The sequence below is a fragment of the Artemia sp. Qi Xiang Cuo genome, chromosome 21 (genome assembly GCF_049724085.1).
Source record: "Artemia sp. Qi Xiang Cuo chromosome 21, ASM4972408v1, whole genome shotgun sequence".
Lineage (NCBI taxonomy): Eukaryota > Metazoa > Arthropoda > Branchiopoda > Anostraca > Artemiidae > Artemia > Artemia sp. Qi Xiang Cuo.
Genome location: NC_142814.1, coordinates 28,821,619 through 28,843,936, shown reverse-complemented (window position 1 = coordinate 28,843,936; position 22,318 = coordinate 28,821,619). Strand labels below are relative to the sequence as shown.

The window sequence follows — 22,318 nt, the reverse complement described above, 5'->3', positions numbered from 1 at the left end:
GTTGATTTCTAAAGATTTCTAAGGATTGTTCTGAATTTCTCTATTAAAATTCTTTTCTTGGCATCTACATCTTTATTAGTTTCAACTTCTTAGCATATCTCAATACTAAATCCTATTTCATATTGGCAACACTGATCAAACAGCAGCTATGTCTTATACACAGCACAGCCAAGAAGTAGAGCAAAGTTAAGTCTCGGGATCATCTTGTCGACATTAATTGTTTCCGTTTATTTAAATAAACGATTTTGATCCGAATTTATTTCAAATTGCGTAAGAGTTAGCACCTCCCTTCGGGCTTACCTTAACTGGTAAGCACTTTAACCATTTTTTACCACATTCAAACAATCTGATTAAAATAAATCTCGAGCTCTGTTTCACCCCTATTCTTTAATCACCAATTAAGATCATTCAGAGCAGAGTTATGCCAATGGAATACCTTTTTTCGCAAATTGAGTTAGTTTTACGCAAATGATAAAAGTTTTTGGTATCTAATACCGTATGCAATCATTAAACCTTCCGTTGAATGCTAATAGCCGAAAGCTGGGCTGTTAACCTCAGAAACCCGTCTGGCATGTATTGAATCCGATTACTATAACTATGATAATCAACTTACCGTATATTAAGTACCCTCCGTATCCGCTCTCTCTGATAGGCCCAGAAAATGGGTGTTGACACAGAAACCTGTTTGGTCGCATTATAGGTCCAATAATATACCGTGTTTGCTCGCTTTATAGGTCCATGATATAGAGTGTTTGTCCGTATTATGCAATCCCCCGTAGCACCTTTATATAGATCACTACTGTCAAATTCTTTCATTTTTACATACATCGGAAACAAATTAAAGGTCTTATTTTTACAGGCAAAGCAGCATAATGTTACTTGGGCATGCTACAATTTTTGAACTCACAACGTAGACTAGGTTCGAGTTTATGTTTTAGAGCAAAGTAATGGAGGATTAGCTTGCATACATGGTGGATTTTAAAAGTAACAAGTGGCTGGTTCTTAGAAATAGAAGAAATAAAGTTATTTTTACTGTTTCTTTTTTAAGGCAAAATTCGGCTTGGGACACACCAGTTAAATTTTTGAGGGGTTGACAAATACGGTGTTGAAGCCAAAAAAACAAAATCAACAAGTTGCATGAATTTTTATATCATTTCTTTTGGCAAATCTGACCAAAGATTGCTGCAATGCGTAAAAATATCCAAGGAAATTCTATGTCTAAGCTAGACCAAATTATTTCGTTGGGGTGGGTTTCACAGTTTTTTAGATTATGAAAATCTTCCTAGATTAAGAACTTCTGAAGGGTTACGCTAAACTTCAAATTTTTCACACGTTTGAAATCAGCATAAAAAATTATCACTCATCATACACTGTGTAATAAATGAGAGTGTAAAATTTTTTAGTTTCACAACAAAAAATGTCACGATGCTTTTTTTTTTTTCATAGTTTGTTTTATCAAGAAGCAATAGCGTTGGATTAAGCTGAGTGTTCACATATCTACTTTTGGCATAATCTAAGACAGAAAAAATAAAAGAAAAAATAATTTAAGACACAGAATAATCTCAGACACTAATAAGGACTCAGAATAAATAAAAGAAGAAAAGACCTGTTCTAAATCTGCTTCGACGTAAAATTCAGTATCATTTTCCGTGGTTTCATCAGGGTCTTCAGTCATATCTTCAGCGTCAAGGTCAGAAGCATCATTCCAACTTTCAACTTCTAAATCATCCTCGGTAGAATCTGCTGTAAAACCATCTGCAGGGGGTATGTTAGAACAGTCTAATGTCGAATTCACGCCAAGCACAGCATTAAAAGCATATGCCCAAATATTGAAATATATGTGTTTTTCCATTGCTTTTCGACGACAACGCCGTAGCTAAAATGAAATCGTACAAATTTATAAAAGTGAACCAGGCGTTGGCCGCATTATACTTTGTGAGAAAGAGCAGTTAAGATCTATGAAGGAAGAAGATCCAATTTTGGTGAAAGTTTCAGAAATGATATTGACGTCGTACCTTCAATGATTCAAAAATGTACAACGTGTTGGGCAGAGTGAAGAAAACATTCAATTATTGTACTTTCTGTTCTTCATGAAAATGAAGAAAATGGAAAAATATAGATATATAAAACAGAATTAAGCCCCAAAAATTGACAATTTATATTACTAAATGTCAAACTTTTAATTAAAAAAAGCGAAGTTTCATCTTTTAGAATACGTTTTTGACAAAATTCTAGCTAATACTTCGGGTTCCACCAGTGTCAGCGGTTTAAAATATTATGAAAACCTTACCTACATTTTGCAAAAATTTTCAAAAACAAGACTTGCACAAGAACCACGATGTCCCAAGCTGAACTTAAAGGAAGAACAAAAAGACCAACATATTCAATGGGGTCACAAAGGCTTTGGAATGAGTGTGTCTATCTTAAACATTCTCATCGGATTAGTCAAAACTGTTTTCAATTAAAACGCTTGAACAACCTACGAAATCTATTTATAGCAAGAGGTTGCCTGATACAAATTTTTCAAGTACTCATCCATTTTCCCCTTATGTTTCAGTGGAAACCAAATTAATGGATATGCAACAGTCGGCAGTCCTTGGCCCTTTCTACTGTCATTGTCAAGTATATCTGTATCCAGTTCAGTTGCTGTCAGTGCTCAAGTGCAGGTTTAAAGAAGCTATAACAATAAGTCGTTCAAAAATGAAGTCAGTTATGATTTTTGCTTATAGTGGTTTAGCTTAAAAAAAAATTCTTTAACAAGCATCAAAAAAAGAAAAGAAATAAGATGAACAAGTAAAATATTCTGATTGATAAACACCGAAACAATTTTATAAGGGCCAAATTGATGAAAATGTAATAAACCTTTTCTTTTCTGGTTACCAATATAGTTGACAATTTGTAACACATATACTAGGCCTACTTAATGTACTATCACTTTCGTTGCTATTTCGTTGTGCAGTCTTCATACTACACACATATACGGTTCTTCATTTAGTATTTTTATGTAGGGATTTATAGGGCGTCAAAAGAAAAATTATCCTGACAGCTAGACAGCTAGATATTCAAACGTATTCAAAATATTGTATTCATACATATTATGATTGTAAACAAGGATATTTAAACACTAAAATAACCTGCAATTTAGGCTTCTGGGATTTAGTGACTATTAAAAATTGCAGGGCAATTTTATTTTCGAAAATTATCTGCAGCGAGACTAAAAAAAAGAAAAAAAAAATTAACTTCGACCACTATTGTGAACACTGGATAATAAAGGCCGTGAATGGTGGTACTTAAAAAAAAATTAGATTCTCTATAAATTTCGTTTAAAGGGTGTAAAACTACAGAAACTTTCGCACAGCCTGGATTCACGCCTTCATTCACGGCTTCATTTATATGATGTTTTCCTTTCGGGTTCTACTAATAACCTTTTAGGAATGATAGATATTGTGTGTTTTCTATGGCATGGAGAGTGAGAGCAGCATGTATACGGTATTTCCATTAGAGCCGTGACGAGGATATGCTGCGCATAAAGGTTGTCAGATAGTTTGGAGTCTCCACTCTGCCATAAGCTCCTTCCTCCGCTCCTATCTCCGATTGAAAGGAACTTGCAAATAAAACATGTTCGAATCTGTCAAACAAGATTTTTGACCTGAAAAAATGACGTAGATAGGTCGTGACTTAGGGAAAATTCGTTTAGGGCCTTAGTTTTTGAAAAAAAATCGCATAAATGATGTCACATTTATATGCATTTAAAGAGCAGCCTACTCATCATTATATCATCATTTTTTGTATCTATGAGGCAAGCAAAATTACAAAAGATGGCGAATGATTCTGAGCAGTTAAACCAAAAAGTATGGAAAAAGCGACAGCGAGAATCACATTAAATTGTAAAAGAAAATGTGGCACAGCGAAACTTGCGGTTAGAAGACACATAAAAATTCTAATGTAATGAAGGAACGTGTTATTTTAGTGTGTGTGAAGGATAAGCAGGAAGGAGTGAAAGACGTCAAAGATGCCATGCGAAATTATATAAGGTGATGAATTAATCCAAATAGCTAAAACAAAGGCACGGGAGAATGCCTAAGGTAATGTTGGACGATAAGAAGCAAATAAAGAATCACATTAAATTGCAAACAATAACGTTGCACAACAAAACTGTGTATAGAAGACAAATCAAAATTAAAATGAAATGAAGGAAGGTTTTACTTTAGCGTCTATGAATCATAAATAGGAAGGAGATATGGGAAAACATGGAATCGATTGAAAAGATAAAACTCTCCTATACTAAGGTTATGCAGATGATTTGTGTGTCCTAGTTAAATATTTTAGGAACATAAATGATGTTTGAGGGTTTTTAAGAGTTCATGGTGTAAAAATAAGTTTGAAAATTAATGATAAGGACACTAAGGCGCCTGGACTAGGAATAAATAAAGTTGACATGATAATATTGCGTTACGAAAACATTGATCAACTGGACATCTTCCCTTTCCGTGGGTAATATTATGAGTAAAGATGGTGGATGCACTGAGGATGTTAAAAGTAGAATAGCCAAGGCCTAAGGCGTTCTTTCACAGTTGAAAAAACAATTCCCTACACATGCGTTTTGGGTACCCGTTTAACCGACAGTATTTCGAACAGTAAGCTATAGAAAACAAACGATTCTATCCAATTTTAAGGGCTGGATTGGTTCGATGGCTGTAATGGTTGGTATGCCTAGGACACGCTTTGACGATGAAGGATGACAGATTGCCAAAGATCATCCTTTTCCACAGTCCCTCTAGGGTCAAAAGAGGGTAAAGAGGGAAGCTTTAAATAGATTGGGATGGAGAACAAGTGTGAACAGCTGTATTGGCCTCAGGCGGCTTCGTGCTGCAGTAAATATTCAGTAATAGTAGTAGTAATAGCAGTAGTAACAATGAATCTATTTGGATTTGCATCATATACAAATTTTAAATGTGAAATAAACCCTTTAGATACTAATATCTTTGCGTTTTGTCGACAGAGAAGATGGCCAAAGAGATAATGACAAATTCAACAAAGCCAAACCACAACTTCAAGCGTTCTCAGAGACCTATACTAATTACAACGGCACTGAAGAACCCATGCAGTAGATGAAACACCTTTCAAGGAAAAGTTGCAAAAGACACACTACATAAAATCCAAGCTAAAGCCTCGCCCAAAAAGATTCAAATTTGGGAGCGAGATGGTAAATCGGGCAAATTCAGCCAAATTGTTATGTTCAAAGGATCTATTATTTATAGATATTAAAGAATTTTTTGTTGCTAATGCAATCATGGGCGCTCATATGGAAGAGAGAGGGGGCAGAGGGAGGCTCCATCCCCCCTCCCCTGGTTGAATGATGCTGCCTTATATTTTATATTTTTGTTGTGAGGTTTCTATTATACAGCATTAGAATTGTCGATTTGACTAGCTAAGCCCCCCCCTAAAATCCAGCTTATGGGCGCCAATGAATGCAATTATAAAAAATTTAAAACTTTTGCACGGCCAAGGTATATAAAGTTTACGCCAAAAATGGTTTTTCAGCATGCACCATATGGCGAAGTAATCAAATTTTACGTCTACGATTTCCTTAGATCATACAGTTTGCATTGGAATCCTCATCAAGCATAACATTCATATTGTTGAAAAACCTTGGATAACAGTTAAATAACGTGAAGACATGACAGTAAGAAGAAACGGAAGAAATTAAACGATACAATAGTTAAAAAAACACTAGTGCTACCCATGATTGGACAACGAAATTGGAAATACTATCTCTAATTATGGGCAATTATGTAGCAAAAATTATTCGTTAATTACCTATTTGCGGAGCAGGTTTATGTGGGAAGTTTAATCAGGCATATACACATACATGTATTTCGAAGGAGGGGGGGGGTAAGTTTAAAATAGAAATTAATTTATATTAAATATTTAAGGAGCTACAGGAAACAATCTATTGATATTGAGATACGGGCAGGGGTACAAAGGTTAGGCAATTGGAGGAGATTTCCCAGACCGATGAGTCTATACTTATTTTTGTCATTCAAAACGAAAAAGAAAAAAAAATGCAGCCAAATTTTTTCGCGAAGTTTATCAGGATTATTATAATGAAACAAGAGATTACATAAGAAAAGTTGTGGAGGGGTTCAAGTTCCAGCTAAGCCCTAGCAACCAGATCCTAGCAGACCCTAGCAACCATCATGTATTATTGGTCATTGATCTATTATGTAAACCTGAATGTTACGTAATACTATAGGAGATGTTATTGTTTACCTAAGCAACTTTATTGAGGATGACGTAATTTTGCGTATCCACGACACTTGTTTTGTTAGAGCTTACGCAATATTTGGTGTACTTACCTCAGTATTGGAAAAGAGTTCAGAGTGTCAACATCATGAATATTGATTTTTGTTCTTAGCGTATTTTTTAGTAATGGATACCTATACTTTGTTGGAAGTTGAAGGTGCTAGCAGCGGTGAAATGAAATCAAGAGTACCCAATGTTGCAGTTGAAATTACAAGGGGTTTTCGGGTAACCCTTGAATGGAATGAGAGGTTTGCTAGATATTTGATACCATTGAGCAAATTTAAGTGGGAAGAACAATTATGTTTTGCAACAAAAATGAATATAATGCATATATAGATACTACAAGATGGATTAATATCATCTGTGGAATATATTGAAGGCAACGATTTGATTCAGTATGTGAAAAAGGAGTGACATCATTACTATTCAATTTTTTAAAATAAAAATGTTTCAAAATTGAAAATATTTTTCTTGTTTGATACTTTAGATGGTTACCGGTCATCTCTATAGGGAACCAATAGGCGACAAGAGGGTACTCGAGGTAAAAATAATCTTCATTCTTTGGCTTTGTTAGTTTAGTTTATAATCACCAGTGAGAGTGTCAGGATTAAAAGATAGATGGATTTGAGAAAAAAATCATGCGGAATCTTTTGACTTTGGAAAAATGTTTGAATCTAAATTATCCTTTTGAAGAATTATCAGTGCAAAGGAAAATATTCTCGCAAAGTATGCTTAACGATACAATGAAAGACACGTCTCCATCTTTGGATTATTGTATGTGACTTATACGTCGCGGACAAAATGCATTCACTGAATTTATTGACATACTAATCGGAAGAAAACAAAATTATATTGTGAATTTTCTTTTGAACACTATCTAGAAATTCTTTTAATACAGTCATTTTTTTTATTGAGTTGCAACAACAAAGAAGTCGAAAAATTTCAACCAAACAGGTTTTGTGATTTCACTCGATTACTCTTCCAATTTCTCTAGAAATAAAAAGAACATTCCTTTTATCGTTCGCAAGTCAGTTTCTTTTTGGAATGTGAAAAAGGAGTGACATCATTACTATTCGATTTTTGAAAATAAAACTGTTTCAAAATTGAAAATATTTTTCTTGTTTGATACTTTAGATGGTTACCGGTCATCTCTATAGGGAACCAATAGGCAACGAGAGAGTACTCGAGATAGAAATAATCTTCATTTTTTGGCTTTGTTAGTCTATAATCACCAGTGAGAGTGTCAGGATTAAAAGATAGATGGATTTGAGAAAAAAATCATGCGGAATCTTTTGACTTTGGAAAAATGTTTGAATCTAAATGATCATTTTCAAGAATTATCAGTGCAAAGGAAAATATTCTCGCAAAGTATGCTTAACGATACAATGAAAGACACGTCTCCATCTTTTGATTATTGTATGTGGCTTATACGTAGCGGGCCAAATGCATTAACTCAATTTATTGACATACTAATCGAAACAAAACAAAATTGTATTGTGGATTTGCTTTTCAACACTATCTCGAAATTCTTTTAATACAGTCATTTTTTTAATGAGTTGCAACAACAAAGAAGTCGAAAAATTTCGACCAAACAGGTTTTGTGACTTCACTCGATTACTCTTCCAATTTCTCTAGAAATAAAAAGAACATTCCTTTTATCGTTCGCAAGTCAGTTTCTTTTTGGAAGTGAGACAGTCAACAGTATAAAATGCTCTACACATGTCCACTATGTTTGTATTCATTGTGTAACTGGATGCTCTGGGAGAGCTGCACTATTATGGATGAATATGACGAAAAGTGTAGATTACGTAATCCATGTAAATTGCATAGAGGATATACAGTGCAAATTAAAGACAGTAATTCCTGCTTGGGAGATGTTTGTGACTCTCAGACTAGAGGTTTTCTATGCTTCAATCGTCACTATGATAAATGTGATCAATGGGAAAATACTTACCTTGACATGATTGGAAAAAATGCTAAACGTGATTTCAGTTTATTTTTAGGAGACTGGTATTGTCTTGGTTTTAAATTGTTTTGGGAGGAACAACCTGGTCTATGCTTCAATTGCTGGAATAATAAGAAAGTCTGGTTTTTACGGCATTGCTGTGAAGACAATGGCTATTATGATTATAAACCTACTGAATTCTCTGTGGCTGTTACAGAAATTGATTCTTCATATGGGGATGTCGTGTGTGACATTACTTCAAATAATTAAATTGAAACATGTGAATTTTATAATATGAACCAGAATAGTATCATTGACTTTACCAAGAGATATAGTAAAAGTGAAGTTTAATTATATTGTAGAAAATGCGACCCTGAATTTGCATGCCAAGATCAGAACAAGTTGAAGCCCAAACAAGATCTGACCAAGTTGAATGAGATACCGCTTCTTATCTTTGTCGATGATCACCTACACGTGGAAAAAGAAATCTAAAACACGAAGACAAAGACCTTTATTGTACATATATATTTTATTAATAAACAAATTCACAAACATTCTTAAAACAATTTATTCTTAGGGCACTAAAACCAATATTATACATATAGGAAAGGATATTTTCTACTATATAGTCATTCAATCGAGGATTGTTTATATAAATGCTGAGAATTCACTGCAATTATATCCACGAAATCAAAAAATGAAAATAGTAGTGCATAATCGTGTATTCGCATCCTAGTAGTCCCCCTCTTCAAATTCTGTATCGTACTGCAAAATTGAAACACCAATCTTTAAATGTTCATTAGTCCTGTCAAAAATATATATTGCTTTAAGTGTAAAAGGATATTGCCCCTTTAAAAAGTTAAAATCTAATTTAGAAAACTGTGCCCCCTCCCCACCTCCATTAACCGCCAAATTGTCCAAAAGTGTCTTACTGATGCCATTTTGTAGGGGTTTATGGCCTACGACAAGGATCGCATACTTGAAGCACTCTAGGACCGTATTGAAAAAAAAAGTGTTGTACACCTTTACAACCCCTCAAATCTGCATTATAATGTACAACCCCCTTCCCCTACCACCTCTTAAAACAAATCCATTTTTAAATTTGGTTACATTTACATCTTAAATTTCAATAAATAAAACCACTTAACCACTCTATTTTTCATTATAAATATCTATTTCATTTAAAATGCTACCCTCCCACTGTGAAAAAGACATCCTCTAAATTATGTGAATCTGAATGAAGTTTTTGTATTTCCATTTGCATATAATGCGGGTACACTTCACCCAGACTTTTCATTTAAATAAATAAAAAATCGTGCGGAGGATGCTTTACTGCTATTCTTCCCCCCTCCCTGCCTCCCTAATTTGTCTTTAAAGAAGGGCTCGAATCTTGCCTACATATGAGTGCAATATGTTTATTGGATCCGAATAGATACTACCAGCTTTAAGGGTGTTGAATGGGTCGCCAAATTCAGCCCTAAGGATATAAACATTGCAAAAAGCGGAATTACACAGATAAAAATCAAGCAATATAGGGGGTGAGCCGCTTCCACATTGTCCTACTCCCTCCTAATCGTCTAGTAGCCTCTCAACGTTGCTGGGTGGAACTTGCTCAAGCACAAGATCTAAAAATTCGGCGTCAATGCCGGGATTTGCTACAAATGCATCTAGATCAAAGTTGGGGAACCTAAACTATCTGGGTTCACCCCCTCACAAAATAAATTTACCCCGCCTGTTCATTTTCCTTGGTGCCCTTACTGACATAGAGACTGTCACAGAATACTGGTGGAAATGACAGGACAAGAGTCTTCATGCCATTGTTGTAGGTCCTTTGCACTGGTGGTGGTGATAATGTCGCGAGCTGAGCCTAAAAAATAATAACAACTTATTTTCACTTTGAAAAAGTTACAATTTTAACCTTTAAGTAAAGGAATATATAATTAGTTTGCAACTTTTTGAGGGTCAAAGCCCCTCCGAGAATTATCCACTTATTAGCCCGAAAACAAAACCGATAGCTCTATTTTTTAGGGCCAGGGGAAACAACTTCCCACTCCCGGCACTATCGACTTATTAAGCTGAAAACATAGCCTATAGCTCTATTTTTAAGAAGCAACCCCCTCCAAGAACTATCCACGTATTAGCCTAAAAAACCTATAGCTCTATTTAATAGGACAAGAAGAGACCCTTCCCCTCTTCCAGGAGTATCCATTTATTAATCCAAAAAAAAATCTGTATCTCTATTTTTGAGGACAAACCTCTTCACAATAGCATTGAATAAGGTTTTACTCTCTTTTGAAATTTTGTTATGAGTCTTAAATAATTGTACTTATGGGGGGGTCCATTTTCAGGGTAGTCGCTCCTTCACCAAGGAAATCTTTCAGAAATTGGTCAGCCCTGTCCATTTGCGTTGGTTCTTCGCCAAAGAGATCGTTCAATAATTGGCCAATCCAACCAAAATCATTTTCGGAAACTTGTAAAAAAGAATAAAATTTATTTTCCCTTGAAACATATATGATTTCATCCATTTGCATGGATGTAAATGGATACATATATATGTGTCCATTTGCAGGGTAGTCTCTCCTTCACCAAGGAAATCTTTCAAAAATTGGTCCACCCTGTCCATTTCTTCGCCAAAGAAATCGTTCAATAATTGGCCAATCCAACGAAAATCATTTTCGGAAACCTGTAAAAAAGAATAACATTTATTTTCCATTGAAACACATATGATATCATCCATTTGCATGGATGGAAATGGATGCATATATATGTATCCATTTGCAGGGTAGTCACTCCTTTGCCAAGGAAATTTTTCAAAAATTGGTCAGCCCTGTCTATTTGCGTTGGTTCTTCGCCAAAGAATTCGTTCAATAATTGGCCAATCCAACCAAAATCATTTTTGGAAACTTATAAAAAGAAATACAATTTATTTTCCCTTGAAACACATATGATTTCATCCTTTAAAAAGAATAATATTAATCTGAGGCACAAAGCTCTCGCCCTTGAGTTGACGAAAATATTAACATCCATTTTTCTCTTGAACTGGTATATTTAACCGAAAAAGGAATGTATTATTTTCATTGTGATGAAAAACCTATCACTATAGGATGGGCAACGCCCTCTAACCCCCTCTCAAAGGCAGCCAACAATAGTTCTTCCGATATCCCACTATTTTGGCACTCCACCTTGCTTGAAACATATAAAAAAAAGACTTTTTTGTAGGCATAATTCGTAGGCATAATTTTTTCTTACGGTAGGATTCACCCTCTGCGCAATTTTACCGTGCGTGATGGGTAATGAAGGCCCAGCATCTTAGCCATGGGTCTGGGGGGCGCAGAAGTGGGTGTATTCTCGCCTTGCAATGATGGTGGTGAAGTGGTCACATCCTCAACTTGTAGTGTTGCCAGTGAAGCCCCCGCGAGTTCACGGCTTTGTCGAGGGAACACAGAAGTGCCAATATTATCATTCACCTTCGCCTTCTTGGTGGGGAACCCCTTCCTGGCTAGGCATTTACTGAAATAAGGAATAAATTTTTGTTCTCAATAACTTGACTCTAGTTTAAACATGTTCCCAGTAAATTTGACGCGAATAAGCCTTTTAATTTTCCAAATAATTGCCCTCAAAATTCATAGTTTCAATATGTATTATGTCCCCCTTAAATTTAAGTCGAATAACTGTTTAATTTTTTCAAATAAATGCCCTCAAAGTCTTGGTTTCAACATGCATTATGTTCCTCTTAAATTTAACTCGAACAACTGTTTTAGTTTTCCAAATAATTACCGTCAAAAATCATAGTTTCAACAAATTCTCAACTAAATTCGCTTCTAATAGTCAACGCAGGGCCACCCACGTCCTTAACACATCATCAAACTTCCTGATTCCCCATTACATTCACTTCTAATATCCCACGCAGAGCCAAAAATATAGTACTTATATACCAACAAAATGAGCGCATATCCCCTCTTGTTTACGGTATATAACCTTACTCTACAATTCATTATTATACTCAAAAAGACTCTTGTTTAGCTAATTGTATTTAGCATTAAAAAAAAATATTATCCACCCCTTGCATAAATAAGTTACATTTATGTGAGCATTTTACGCTAGTTATTAAAACCGTCAAAAGCCGAAATGTAATTGGTCAAAAACCGACTAATCTAGTTCACGATAGCAGATGCCAAACACACCCTTATTCAAAAACTATTAATGGGTAAGATTTGCTATGCAGAATAGGTCCCAAATTACGCAATTCAGTAATACTAGGGTGACTGTGGAACCTTTTGACGCGCGCGATAATTTAGCTTGAAGCTAAATACCTCTAGATTATTTTACCAGCTGCATCTGACATTACATTACTGTGATTTTGGTAGTAAAGCATATTTGACGTGGTTATTATATAGCCCACAGAGCTATGAAATGGCGGGAGGGGTTACGTTTTTACTTGTTAATTTTATATGGAATTTTATATCAGCTCCACTTTAAGTATGCTCACCATATTTTTTGGGAGAAGAGAGAGGGGTAACCTCTAGTCTTAGTGTGCAAAGAATCTTACCTGTAATTAGGCTCGGATAATTTTCTTCTTAGAAAATCTTCTGTCACAACTTATTTCGAAAGCTAGACCGATGAATTTTTACGCTTGCATGCAAAGTTTATACTCTAATGGGACAAAAGAATTACCCAGGACCACTACCCGGTAAGGGAACAGACATGACTGAGTATCGAAAAATATCAGGTGTTCGTTACATATTTGAAGATCAATACATGATTACATAACGGAACCCTTTGCTGCAAACACAGAAAATCAATAAAAGATCATATAACGGGGAACCTTCGTGTGTTAGCAGCAATGAAAATAAATTTGAAGATCATCGTAATTTTCAAATAAATTTGAAAATAGTCTCGTGTAAGCCCCACGAAAAAACCTGTCATCTAAATAAGCAGACACTGGAGTAAGGAGTACCATGATCAGTTTTTTAGATATGGGGGGGGGGGGTTCTACACCTGATTAGCGTTTTGAGGGGAAAACGTCTCGAAAACAAGGAATCTCGAAGAAAAAAATCTCCTGTAGTAATAGAAATCAATAGATCAGGCGTAGATAATAGATCTGTTAATGCCTCACAGGATCTTTTTACTAGGGCTATGCATAAGTAAACAGTTAACTATTATGTAACAACCAGTGTACGCGATAGATCAAAAATCAATAACACCTTCCGGTTGCTAGGGCCTATTTGGATCTGGTTACTAGGCCCCGTCCAGAACTGGAACCCCTCCACTACTAAGAAAAGACACTCTGTCAATGTACAACAGCCATCGCTGTTTGTAGGGAATATAAACTACAATTACTTTAATATTTCGATACGTAGCCTGAAAAAAAACACACAGCCACAAAATAATCAATAACAATTAAAATTTTATTTACAATTACATTTCTTACTAATTTCCAATAATCTAGACAGTGCTTTACCTTCATTGTGCAGACATAGCTGAAATACAGGAGTGATAATATGATTTCATAAACTTTTCTGTTGGACAAAATCTTCCCTAAAGTAAAATTTGAAAACTAAAGAGTTCCGTTAGATTCAAAAGAACTGAAAAACCTGCATATCTTTTTAACCAAATGAATGATATGTTAAAATCAAAATCCTCAATGTATCTACTTTTCAATTTCCACAGCTGTTTGTTTTAAAGACTTAACCAATTGGGCTTCTGAACAAATTAAATTGGCTTCATAAACAATTATCAATCACAGACTATTGCTAAATCCTGCAGATAATGACCAATTTCCAAATCAACGCCTGTTTATTAAAAAGTCCAACCATTTTCAATTAATAATAAATGGGACGCCTTGATGTTTATATAAGACAAGCTCTTCATTCACTTCACTGAATAATAATAATTATGTATCATGCATTTTCTACGATATAAAAAAAGCATTTGACACTCTAAATCATTCCATTTTGTTTGGAAAACTGAATAAATCTGGGATTCGTGGAAAGGCATTGGATTTAATAAAGTCATATCTACGTAATCGCGGATTCCAGGTAGACCTACGAGGCCATCTGTCTAAGACTAACTCCCTGGATGATATTTGAGTGCCCCAGGGGTCTATACTTGGACCGTTACTATTTTGATATATATAAATGATCTCCCTAACCGTCTATCCTATAAGGATAGCCTAGAACTTATTTTTGCAGATGACACAGTGGTATCTGTTGAATCTAAAACCCTTTCATTTTTGATCGAGAACCTGGGGTCTGAAATGAATTCAGTTATCCAGTGGTTTTCTTGTAATCGTCTAGTTCTCAATTTGTCTAAGACAGAATTTATGGTTTTTGGGAGATCTAAGCAACGAGTTTCTAAGGTTGGGATTGATAAGTTAGTTGTTTCTGGGTGTAGAAGTAGACGGGTTAAGACATATAGATATTTGGGGATTATTCTTGATGAGCTTTTATGTTTCCGTAGTCATTCTGACCATCCCCGTATAAAATTAGCCCAAAATTTAGGATGTTTACTTTGATTAAAGTATGTTTTTTCCTTTTTCAATTATTAAAATTCTTTATCATTCTTTAATAGAATCATACCTTAGATATTGTCCCATTATTTACCTAAATGCATTTCCTAATCATTTTAAACACCTCCAGACATTGCAAAATAAAGCCGTAAGAATCCTTGGTACTTTCTTTCATCGTCCAGCACGACTTCAAAATCTTTCTGAAACAAAAACTTTATTTTTATTTCTTCATATATTAAACCTTAATCAACTTAGGAATTTGCAATTATCGCTCTGGCATTATGATATTCATTCTCCGGGGAGTTATTTTTATGAATCACAAATTCTTGTTACCCCTATTCGCTCACTCGCTTCTTCGTCGGCTCCTTTTTGAGCGTATAGAATTCCTTTGATTAAATGTGATAGAGATAAATTTTCAATAAGATATCAAATCCCTTATATAGCAAATATGCTAAAATTAAATAGGAAATTTAATAATATCAATGGCCGATCACTTTTAAAGACTAGATTAGTAGAATATATTATTAACCTTTGATGACGGGGTGATTCTTCTTGATAATTTGTTTCTTAGTATTATTTTTAGATTGTGCCGTGCTGGGGTAGCCTCCTTTGTCCTTATCCTTCTATATGTTGTGATGTTTTTTGGTTTATCTTCCTTATCTTTATTTTTGGTGTATTTGAACTCATTGTAATAATTGTTGGCCTCCCATTCGAGTTTAGCTCCCTGTTGGCTTTATTTAATTATTTGTGTTGTTTATATTTGTATCAAATACAATTTATCTATCTATCTTCATTCCTGATTGAATAAATATGAAGGAAAAAAGACATAACGCTAGTTTTATAAGTTGTTGGCAATTATCAGCAAATGAAATAAACTATGCATAGCATAAAATATTTTTTTTATGCTCAAAACAGGAGGGAATACCTCACATTTCTTGAACAGATTTATAAAGTGAGAATGATTTCTAATTTACTGTTTATTCACTAGCTACTTATGCTGTGGTATATTTCCTTTAAAGAAGGTAGGGGAAACCTGACATAACTGAAAAAATATTTTTGTATATGTTACTCGACGACTAACTAACATAGCTAAATGTAAACTACCTTACCAAATTAAGCTGAATTATTCGGCTACACATCGCAGTTCTTACAATTTTCTTATCATTTAAGTCCTTGAAAAAAAAACTGCTCCTATAAAACTATTGAAGGTCTTAATATAAAAATCTTAAACTCACTCTTTTCTTTTAGGCATAACAAAATGTCTTTTGCAGTAATGTATATTGTCTAAAAAGCTAATACCTTACCTCAACAGTAACATTCCATGCTTGAGCACCATCGTCTCGCAGGCAAGACAAGGTACGGTTATGTTTTGCAGCCTTTTTCATCATACGCCTTGTACATTGCCGGGCAGTATTTCTAACAATCAGGGGCCAGGGTGCGTTGTGAATTATCCCGTTTTTGTTAGTTACCATAGACTGGAAAAGAAGATTGAAACATCAAATGAGATGGATATTTTATTATATTAAACTCTCTAGATGCATGATTTTCCTGAGGCAATTTTTGCAGAATGAGAGATATTATTACCATATCTAAACTTAGCATACGAGTCAATACGGTAAATTTATGACAGGTACTACATAAACCTTCAGAGAAATTATATTTTGATATGTTTTTGCAATAAATATATCTTTAATTTCCCCTCCAGAGCACAATTAATAAACTTCAAAACGACGTGAATAAGGTGTTGACTATAATTTCTTTAAGCTACTTTTTCTTATATTTAAGCTCGAAACACAAGTTTTCACGATTGTTTTTTATGAATATCTCGTTTTCTTCAGGTGAAGAGGACATGTGTGCTCTCCATGCGTGCATTTCATACTTTATTTTAACATTCTTTCATGTGGTCCGTTGAGAGACTTGGTAGGGTGTTGACGAATTGAAGCTGTAGGGTTAGTAGAACAAGTTAAAACTTCTGTAGTGTTTCATTGACGGTGGAAAATAAAAGTAACTAGGGTGCTACATTTTTCTGTGTGCTTTTAACGTTGACATTTTGTCTAAAATTAAGCAGGAAAAATAAAATACTGCAAGTTACCCTAGACATTCCAGAGTATATTCTGGCTGAGTTGCGTTAATTTTTTTCCCTCGTTTTGGCTATTTTTTTGGAAAAATATACTTTGGCTTTACCTCAATTTTGCCGGCTACTTTTTCGCCAAACGAGATATAACTTCTTCCAAACACAAGTAATTCAATATTTGGCACTGCTCTAAAAATTCTCTTTGATGTGAACGTTTTCTTCGAAAATGAAATTCCAACGAGTAGCTGAAAAAGAAATTAAAATTTTAATGTAAAGGAATTTATGTATATGAAAGGAAATAGAAATGAAACTTTAATCTCACAATTAGTGTCTCTAACTTAGCATTACATTTAAGACACATGTCACGTGAGTGGCAATGAAAATTGAATAATAATCAAATTGAAGCATATGTCTATGGTATTAACCAGTGTACTTAGGGGTTTCAGTTTTTGGTACCGGCACAGATTGATTGACCACTATCATTGGCGTGTCCAGCTTGTATAATTATCCTTTCACCCATAAGCTCATAAATTTTCAAAATAGGTCAGTACTAGAAGATGTTAAGAAAGACACTTCAAAATATGAGGTAAAAGAGGTTCTTCTACTATTTTGTCCTTCCTCTGGGAAAAATAAAGTTTCTTTCACCCTCCCTCCCCAAAAAAATCCCGACATTGTTAACGACAAAGATGGTATTAAATAGTAGGACTTTTTTTCGCCCAATGACTGGTAAAGATGAACTTCGTTCTGCGGATTTATGGAAAAGAAGCGAAAAATTACTGAAACAAGGTCCTTACCTTAGACCTTGGATCCTGCAGAGCCAGGAATGGCTCATAGGGCGTCTACGAAGCCTCGCCAGACATCTCGGAACTGAGCTGCAGCCGTGATATCCTCCCACCGTGATTGAAGAGACAGCTCCGCACTTCTCAGGTCCCGGTTGTACTGCCGTCGTAGGGTGTGTCTTTGTCGACCTCTTTTCCGCCTCCCCTCGGGGCACCACTCACATATTGTTTTTGGGAGTCGATCCTCTGGCATACGAAGGACGTGACCAAGATACGTCCATCTCCTACGCATCAAGAGGTCAGTAACTAATGGCTGACCGGTTCGCCGACGGACTTCTATGTTGGTGACCTTTTCCTGCCACGATATGTTCAGGATCCTTCTAAGGCACATGTTCTCAGAAGCTAGGACATGTTTCTCCAGTTGAATGTTTAATTTCCAGCATTCGCTAGCATAGAGGAGAATGGACATCAAATTGTTATTTAGGAGTCTTAGCTTTAAGCGCAGAGAGTATTTACTACTGCGCCAAACTAGTTTCAAATTATTAAAAACCGATGTCGTCTGTCCAATTCTCCTCTTAATTTCATTAGCTATTTCACCATCATATTCAATCCAGCTCCTAAGATACTTAAATTCTTTGACCTGGTCAATTGCTTTACCTTTGCATTTTTAGTATCAGCGGGGTGTCCGATGTGGCCATGCTCTTTGTCTTACTGACATTCACCGGAAGTCCCCCTTTCTCGGCCTTTCATCTATGGCGTGGAGTAGCCATTGCAGTCGCTGTTTCGCTTCTTCGAGAAGAACAACGTCATCTGCGAAGTCCAGATCCGAGATCTGCCGGCTGCTAATCTTCACTCCACAGCCTAAAGACTGCAGTAGAATATAGTCCATTACAATGACAAACAGGAACAGGGATAGTACACAACCTTGTTTGACTCTAGACATTATCTTGAAGAAACGCGTGTCCCCATTTTCTGTGCGAACGCAGCATTCTCTATCTTCATAAAGTGTCATTATCATTTTGACTAGTTTATGAGGTACTCCGTAATAATTTAGAATCTTCCATAAAGTATCTCGGTAGAGCAGGTACTTCTTTTTGTTCCATTCTCTTGACTCTTCCATCATCAGGCTTAGAATGAAAGTAAGGTCAGAGCAAGACCTACCAGGTTGAAACCCGTGTTGCTCTTCTCTGAGGTGTGAATCTAGGGCTGTTCTTAGGCGTTCTAGTATGACTGTGGCTAGTGTTTTGCTAGGCACAGACGTTAGGTTGATGCCCCTCATGTTGTCACAGACTAGCGCATCGCCTTTCTTGAAGAGTTTTACTAGTATACCTTTGGTCTAGTCTTTTGGAGCTTTTTCACTATTCCAGATGGCCACTAGCAGAGCAGTCCAAACGGTTATGCAGGCACGAAGGGACACCTTCAGTATCTCTGCCGTGATCCCATCTACTCCAGGTGCCTGTCCGTTTTTCAGCTTTTTCACAGCTGTCGTGACTTCTTCAGTGCTTGGGGGGTCAGCACTTACGTTAATTTGTAAAAACTGTTTGTCAGATACTACTTCTGGATCGTCAGGTCTCGGTCTATTTAAGACTTTCTCAAAATGCGAGGCCCATCTCTCGTCAGATTCCAGTGGGTCCGAGATTACGCCCTCATTTCCATCTTTTAGAAGGGATGTTCAGATTGTTTTCTTTCCGACTATCTCATTCGTTAGTCGATACACCATTTTCGAGTCTCCTTTCTTAGCAGCTTATTCTGCAAGTGCTGCTTTTTCCTCGATAACTTTTCTTTTGTCTTTCCTTGCACTTCTTTTAACCGCCTTATCCACTTCTTTGTAACAGAGCTGTAACTGGGCTTTTTGTTCATGGCTCAACGTGTTTAGGATAAGCGTCCGGGTCTCCTTGCGTTTACGGATACATTTCCAGGTGTCATCCGATATCCATTTTTCTTTCTTTCTTTTCTTGAAGCCAAGACTGGCCTTCGCGAATTCATGGTATGCACTTTTCACTGAGGTCCATATGTTTTCAACACTAGAGCCTTCAGCTTCATCGAGCAGGTTTAACGCTTTAAATTTGATATGTAGTGATATGCAGAAGCTTCTGCGGATATCACGATCTTTCAGCTTATCAGTGTCGAACTGTTTGTGTGTTGTGGCGTCGGTTTTCGGCTTCTGAGCTTTCAGTTTAATTCTTACTTCGGCTATCATCAAGATGTGATCTGAATTCACGTCCGTTCCTCGAAAGCCCCTCACGTCGAGCAGGCTACTTCTCCAGCGCCTTGATATGAGGAAATGATCGATTTGGTTTTTTGTCCGTTCGTCGAGGGACACCCACGAGTACTTGGGAATCATTTTATGTTCGAACATACTGCCGCCTATCACCAAGTCGTTGCTTAGGGCATAGTCAATTAGGACTGCACCGTTTTCATTCATGTCTCCGATGCCATGTGGGCCCAGAGCTTCAGGGGAGTACTGACGATGTGCACCGACTTTAGCATTTAGATCGCCAACAACACAAATTATATCGTGCCTGGGAACGTCTTTGGTGACCAATTGTAGCATGTTGTAGAAAGCATCTTTTTCCTCATCATCAGCTTCGTTCGTCGGAGCATAGCAGACGATGATGGTCATTTTTGTATAATTAGATACGAAACGAGCTGTCAATATACGTTCGCTAACTGGTGTCCAGTTCGCCATTGCTTTGAGTGCAAGTGGTGACATCATAATTCCTACACCAGCGTGGTGGACGGAAGGGTGACCGCTAAATGCCATTGCATACCTATCATCAAATTTCTTTAATCCATTTCCCGTCCACCTTATTTCGGTGAGAACGAGTATATCGGTGAGGTATTGTCTCATCTCTTTGATAACTTGTTCTGTCTTGGATATCTGGTTCATCGTTCTCACATTCCAAAAACCCATCTTTAGCTGTTGTTTCGCAGTCAAAAATTGGTGCCGGGGGCATGCAGGGGTCGTTATCTGGGGGGGGGGGTGATCCATCCAAGGCTGTTGTAGGCGTTTCAGTTGCTGGTGTTTTTCCTCTGAGGGTTGCCCCTCAGGGTCCCGGGTGTGGTTTGAAAACCCACAGCCCAACCCACCTCATTTAACAGACTTGGGACCGTCATATTCCCCCAACCTCAGTGACGCAAGGTTCTTTACATGGTACTGGGAAATAAGTTTTAAAGACGCAAACAATAGTCCAGTAAAAGTACGATTTTAGCGGGAAAAATTGCAACAAAAGGATTTTTACACCGAAATGTTCAGAAAAAATTGCTGAACAACATACCCTAGATCCACTAAAATCGCCCGCCGGGAAAACCTTCTGGGGCTGCTTAAAGAGGGTGGAAGGGAGCAAAAAAATAGTTTTTTCCAGTTTTGACATTTAGGAAGGTTTTTTTTACACTAAAATATTTATAAGAAATCGCTGAACAACATATCCAAAATCTGCTAAAACTCATTCGCAAATATAAAGGAAATAGCTTCTCTTACGAAGTGTTAGAAAGATCAGATCAATGGAAGCCTGAAATACTTCAAACAGCAACACAGGAAAATCTCGAACGGCAATTTAAAGGAGCAGAGAAGTACCCCACTCTTTTTTGCTTCGCTAATTGTTGGAAACCTGGGTATCCGATGAGAATCAACCGTGTGAAGACCAGACTGCAGAAAAAGGGAAACTATAGGCAAAGACGCATAGAAACTTGAAAAATCATTCTTATTGTCGGCTTCTTTTACAGTTGCAAAACAAAACTTTAACAAGTCTATATGTAAATCAGAGTTTTGATAATCATCATTTTTAGACTACATAATATTGAGAATCATCATTTCATTAATGAGCACTACAAAAGAGCACAACCCCCGTTATTGCAAAACACTAAAATTCTTCTTCTTCTAGACATGCTGGTTCAGAGTTATTACAGCTTGTTCCCATGCACTCTCCGCAAGCAAGTGTGTAGGGTATGCAATTCTTACAGCAAGTGCATCTGGCCATATCGTAACCTGATTTACATTTTCAGCGGATAATTTGAAGAAGACTTTGGGGAGTTGGTTTCTTCTCCGTCATTACTGGGATGTAACTATCAGCAGAGAGTCGCCATCCCCAGTTCTCCGGTTTCATCGCAGCAGCCTCGCTTTTCCATTCCATTACCTGCAAATACACACGAAAAGAATGGGACTTCATGGCTGAGGGTGTGGGAGGCATTTTATCAGGGCAAACAAATGCGGAAGAGGAAGCGAGCTTGGCCATGAACAGACGATGTCTCAAGGACAAGAGAGTTTCTTCAGGCCTTCCTTCATAAATTCTTAAAAGAGCTTGTTCACCAGCTACAACGAGCTCGTCTTTCGTAGCCTTCGAGTCCAAAAAGACCTTAGCGGCCTCACGGAAAGACGGATCTTACCGGTACAATGACAGTCCGACAGATTTAGCCATTCCTCGTAATCTCGAAGTGGTGTCACAGCCTAGGAACGCGTGCAGAAATAGAATTGTACCACATATGTCCCTTAGTTTTTCTTTGATGGAGCAAATATTCTATAGCTTATGTTCGTTTGAAGCTTTCGTCTCGGATATGAAATACAGGCCTTTGTGGGTGGCAGTGACATGATAGAGGAAAAGGATAAGGAGGTCAGTGTCGTTGCCTATGAGACACGTTAACTGAGTTCTTGCACTATGAATGGCTGTGGTTGCAATCAGAACATCCGCGTCAGCAGAGGCATGTTG

General features: G+C 36.6%; 1 protein-coding gene across 1 annotated transcript in view; it reads right to left on the bottom strand.

Moving 5' to 3' along the window:
* Positions 1–22,318, bottom strand: part of LOC148939419 (uncharacterized) — a 353,303-nt gene that overhangs the window by 121,308 nt on the left and 209,677 nt on the right. Inside the window, exons 6-8 of the mRNA XM_089106560.1 lie at positions 16,944–17,078; positions 16,064–16,234; positions 1,607–1,876 (exon numbers count right to left, since the gene is read on the bottom strand). Coding sequence (XP_088962686.1) covers positions 1,607–1,876; positions 16,064–16,234; positions 16,944–17,078 — 576 coding nt within the window. The remainder of the gene's footprint in view (positions 1–1,606; positions 1,877–16,063; positions 16,235–16,943; positions 17,079–22,318) is intronic.